The 5,702-nt window shown below is 39.7% G+C and overlaps 1 protein-coding gene across 1 annotated transcript; it reads right to left on the reverse strand.

Annotated features, from left to right (window-relative positions):
* Positions 1-4,452: 4,452 nt before the first annotated feature.
* Positions 4,453-5,492, reverse strand: LOC110300489 (alpha-defensin-related sequence 2-like). Its single transcript, XM_021170677.1, has 2 exons — positions 5,283-5,492; positions 4,453-4,715 (listed from the first exon to the last, which is right to left on the reverse strand). The coding sequence occupies exons 1-2, from the start codon at positions 5,452-5,454 to the stop codon at positions 4,612-4,614; spliced, it is 276 nt and encodes a 91-aa protein (XP_021026336.1). The 5' UTR covers positions 5,455-5,492; the 3' UTR covers positions 4,453-4,611.
* Between the last annotated feature and the right edge of the window lie 210 nt (positions 5,493-5,702).

The raw sequence follows: 5,702 nt of genomic DNA on the forward strand, positions 1-5,702 counted from the left end.
GACTGGAAAATTCAAGGTTGGGGACAGGGTATGTCAGGTAGGAACTGAAGAACTCTGGGTAAATCTGAAGGCAATGTCTACTTTGATATGTAAAATATGAATCTCAGTCACTTGTCTCAGGATCTGAAACCAGACACATGCATATTTATATAAAATCTCTCTCTCTCTCTCTCTCTCTCTCTCTCTGTGTGTGTGTGTGTGTGTGTGCGTGTGTGTGTGTGTGTGTGCGCGCGCGTGTGTGTCTTTCCAGAATGTTTTATGTATCTAATCCCTTATCTCTAGCTATCAAATCTTAATGGCCTGTGGCCATTCACCTGTTCTTTGATCATGTTATGGTTCNCTACCCAAGATATTCCTGGTCTAGAGATGCCTCAGGTTTTTCTCAGACAGCTGCATCCTGAGGCCCTGAGAACTAACAGGAAAATCATAGAGAAGAGGGTGAACTTCTCCTGCAGGATGAGGGAGCATGAGCTCAGATGTTCAGAGTGAAGGCTAACTGAATGCAGAGGTCTCTTAAGACTCTGGATAGGAAAGTCTTTTTTAAAGCAGTTTTCTATTTGAGTTTCAGTAGAAACTTGGNGAGTTTTCATCATATTTAAAGTCATTGGATTGAGATTATTCAACGACTCCTACCTAGTCCCATGTTCTCAACCACTAGTTAGCATTCTTTGTGAACTGTTTAGCATTTCAAGAAGTAACTATTCTCAGTTAGGCGATATTTGTGCCCCGTGCCAAGAGTCCAACAGGTGACTGATCACCTAATATGATTATATGCTTGACACATCCCTGCCTTTGAGACTGACTCTTTTATCTATAAAGAGTTGAAGTGAAGCTAGTTATCAAGNATTGTAAATTATAATTTGCATATATGAGCATTACTTTTTAAATGGACANAGTCTGTCCAGGANATGGTGGCTGGGATTCTNTTGACTTCCACCCTGCTTTGTGGCACAAAACAAGGACAGGAACAATTGGTTCATCAAAGATTCTGGAATGCAGACAGTTTTAAAAAGGAACAAAACTGTTGAAACTGAGGCCCATCTTGTGGTTCAGGACTGTACATGACATGGAAGCACAAAAGTTTGTGTCCATAGGCCATGACCTCTGATCCTAAAAATAAGCAACAAGCTTGCTGGAGATCAATTTTCTATTTCCCCTACACTCAGCCTCTGCTACTCACAGGAGATGTTGAGCAAGAGGTTCACATGATGGAGAAAGAAAAGGCCTTTAGTGACAAAGAAGTTGTGTGTTAAAATTTTTAAATATGTATTAGACTAATCTCAATTTTCAAAAATAACACTTAAAAAATTACATACATGTGTGTTTCTCCAGGCATTCTAATTATAAGGAAATAAGTAGGAAATACCTGCAGTAACAACGGAAATAGATGTTTGTCCATTTGTTGAATTAAAAGTAGAATGAGAGACAAGGAGAAAAGAAATATTTGTGAGAGATATCAAGAAAAGATATTGTGGAGACAGGAACAAGACTCATTGGGAGTCCAGAACTGAGGGCTGCTGCTGCTCCTACAGGGCTTCTGGGCCTCTCTTTAGGGGGTATCTGCAAACTCTCTCCTTTTGGTCTCACAGTCTCTCTGGATATCTCTCTTAATTCCTTCCTTTGGGTATAATAGCATCCCCTTAAAGTATATCTGCAAATTCCATCTTCTGGGGTTTGATGTGAAATCAGTGGAACCCGGCNTTTGTGTACACTCTAGAAATAGGTATATAGGTAAAATAATACTTATTATCACCACCAGTAACCCAAATGTCCTGTGAAAGTTGAGCAAAGAAAACTCTCTTTAAGAAATGTTGATATAAAATAACTCAAAGGTGNTTTTGGAGATATTTTTCTGTTTTGTATTACCTTGTTTGGGCAAATAAATAAAAGGGAGTATGAAACAGGGTTTTTCTTTGGAGCTCTGACTGTCCTGGAACTCACTTTGTCCACTAAGTGAGTTAGCCTAAAACTTAACAGCATCCAATTCTCAATTGCTGGGATGAAAGGTGTGTGCCACCATCACCAGACTTGGCATGTTTTTCTTTAACCTTACTATTCTACTGCTTGTATATTATGCTTTTCAATGTTGGGGGGTTTATGGGTTTTGTGTGTGTGTGTGTGTGTGTGTGTGTGTGTGTGTATGAGTATCTCATGCCCTTTCTTAGTTTTTGTTTGCTTGTTTTGCTATTGTTTGTTTTATTTACCTGCCAGTTGGGGGCAGGGAAGAGAGAGAGAGAGAGATAATGAGAGAGAGAGAGAGAGAGAGAGAGAGAGAGAGAGAGAGAGAGAGAGAGAGAGAGAGAATGCAATGGGATGGAAGGTAAGGAGTATTTGGGAGGAGATGGGAGAGGGGAAAACATGATCAGAAAATATTGCATGAAAAATAATTATTTCAATAAAAATTAGAAACTAAAGAAGAAATGTTGGTGTGTGTATACAAGGTAAGTGAGAAAAGAAAGAACTGAAGTCTATGGCCAAAATCCTGTGGCCCAGTACTACAGCAGAGTGTGGTCTGAATGTCTTTTAACCAGAGGGAAAAAGTTGGCATGCTGAGTGTACCAATTAGTCTTGCTCAAGGTTAGTGGTATGAGGCTAGGATCAGCTGTGGAGATTGAAATAAAATATGTGTCTTGGCTAAGGATGGAAAGGAGATTCCATTCTGAAGGACAGAAAAGCAAGAGTAACAGGGGAAATTTATCCTTAGTGTCAACAAAGTGACTTTGCAGACTCTGACTCAGTAGCACCATCTGCTGTCCTGCTTCCTGTGCACTTACTGATTATGTCAAAAGGACAAGGTTCATGAGAGCCAAGCTTGGAGAGAAAGGCCTTGACTCAGNAACANTACTTAGAAGGCAAGTATTTATGCAAGGAAATAGCAGACACAGAAAGTTCAAGGTTTCCAAAATACAGTGTTAATGATGGAGGACTTATAAACTATGGAGTTAGTGCCACAAAAAATTATAAGATTTCAAACATTTGATAAAACATGTGCATCAGTGCTAAATTATTATATTTATGAACAGGTAGGCACTATCAATTCTTAAATGATAATTGTTACATATATATATATATATACATACATACATATATATACACATATATATGCACATATTTTAAGGCATACATAGTCACACAAGTTACTATAAGAGTCTATTTAACATTGCTCATACATCCATGTGTCTATGGCTAACCACTTGGGATTTAGGCATACAACTGACATTGTGACCTTATAAAATTAAAACCTTCACTATAGCAAAGGAAACACTCAATCCAGTAAAGACGAAGCTCATGGTGTGGTACAGACCCTTTGTAAGCTATATATCTGCTAGTACTCAAAATATACAAAGAACTAGGAAAATAAAATAAGACAGTTATTAAAACAACCCAATTAAAAATCACATATGGATCTGAAAAGAGAATTTTTGAAAAACAAACAAACAAATGATTGAAATAAGTTTAGGAATGTTCAAGATGACAGGGCTGTACTGTGCAAGCCCAAGTCACACAAATTCCAGCACGAAGCTGGGGGATAGATACGAGAACTCTACCCATTATAGTGGAGGTATTGACAATTATTAGCTGCTGGGTGAGAGAGACAGTTCTTTATGAGTGTGTCTCCTTGTGAATGGACCATGTTCCAGTGGAAATCTCAAAAAACATATGGAGAGGCAGAAATTGGTCCAAATGGCTTTTAAAAAGGAAATGAATTGGAGTGTTTAGGGAAGGGGGTGTTTCTGGGAAGAGCTTGCACAGTGATGAGNATTATCCAAATAGACTAACCAGTTGTTGGAAACTTTCAAAGAATTAGTAAAAGTAACCAAGAAGTATATTTTAAAGTGTTCAACATTCTTATCAGAGAAATGGAAATTGAAAGTTCTCAGAGGTTTCATCTATGCCTAGTCAGAATGACTAAGATCAAGAAAACAATTGTCCACAAGTGGGGGTGAGGTTCTAGGGAAAGGGGAACCCTCAGGCACTGTTGGTGGGATTGCAAGCTGGCACAGGAACTAAGGAAGTCAGTGTGGAGAACTCTCACAAAACTGCAGGGAAATCTCCATGGCACAGCTGTACCACTCCTTGGAAAATGCCCAAGGACTCAGGGACCTNCCTCACAGTTACTTGCTCAAACATCTTCATTGCCTCTGAGATTTCAACTGCTATAGTAAAGAAAGAACATAATGTCCTTTAACTGAAAAAAAAATGGATCATGAAAATGTGTAAATAATTTTTGAGTGTGAGTCTAATGTAAAGGATAGGAGATTTGAAAGACAGAGAAGTAGCTAGAGCAGAATGTCTTGTCTCTAACTAACCTCCTGCTCATCGTTGATATGACTGCTAAAATGGAACCAAGAGTTCTTTTACAAAGGATTCATTGAAGATTCTGCTGCATGGCTTAGAAGATTCCTGTCTAAGCCACATAGAAAACATCAAGGAAACATAAACACAGATAATTTTTCTGCAAGAAGTTTATTGGAGAATGAAACAGTCAAAACTAAACACAAGGGTATTGACAGATCTNGAGGTCCAAGAGCAAATGGTTTTCTGNACCCGGATTCCATGTTCAGCTGCTGTCTATGCTGTCTATTAGGACCTTTGGTGACAATTGCAGTTTCATTTTGTCATGCAATTGCACCTCGGGCACCCCGGGCACTNTGGGCACTGTGGGCACTTCAAGCACACTGGGCACTTTGGGCACTGCGGAGACCTTCCTAGGCCTGAGGACACAAACAAAATATAAGGTATTAAGTAAGGAGGCCAGCAGTGTGTGGTAGTAAACAACCTATGAAGATGTACTGTACATAGTACAGAGTAGGTTTGTTGTACTGGTGACATCACAGCCAGCACCATGAAAATAGGACATTTAACAAGTGTTGATCACATACAGGCCATGACACCCACAACACATTTCTTCACACTTTTTGTGTTTTCCTGACACAACACATTCATACACTTGAATTTTGTTCCTAGGTAAGGTTTTTCGTTTTGTTTTGTTTTGTTTTAAGCAAAACAGACTCTTCTTCTATAACAAAATTATTAATCAGGTATAAAAGGACTTATCAACATGTTCTTTATTTTAAAGGTTTCTCACAAATACATTTGTAGATCAAAATCCTTAAAAAGGTTTAACTCTCACTATTACTTCTATGAATAACACAGGAAAGTTCTTAGAGGATCAAGGGGAAACTACCTGAACCAGACTGCTCTTGACAGAATACCAGGGCTCATCTTTAACCCTCCCTCAGGAGACACCAAGCCTAATCACACTGGGCACCAACATTCACCTGAAACTTGAAGAACATAGCGTTCTGGGTCTTCAAAGGAGACAGACACACCCTGATCCTCTTCCCCTGGCTGATCCTCAGTTTTAGTCTCTTCATCAGTCTCTTGGGTAGGATCAGCCTGGACATAGAAGGCCAGCAGGACAAGGGCAGAGAGGAGAACGAGTGTCTTCATGGCTGGGAGTCACTTGGAGGATTGGTGAACAGGAGCCCAATGTGTGGAGAGTGAGGAGCCAGCCAGCATTTATAGGGCAGAGACAACCTCCACACTGAGAGAAGGCATTCATTGGTAGGAACTGGGAGAGGCTGTTACCCTCAAGTTCCTTTTGATCTTCCTCTGTCCNCAAGGTTACCATCCTGATGTTGCTCTGTGTGTTCAGTGCCTCTCTCCCCTCCCACTAATAATGATGAAGGGGCCTTGCT

The sequence above is a fragment of the Mus caroli genome, chromosome 8 (assembly GCF_900094665.2).
Source record: "Mus caroli chromosome 8, CAROLI_EIJ_v1.1, whole genome shotgun sequence".
NCBI lineage: Eukaryota > Metazoa > Chordata > Mammalia > Rodentia > Muridae > Mus > Mus caroli.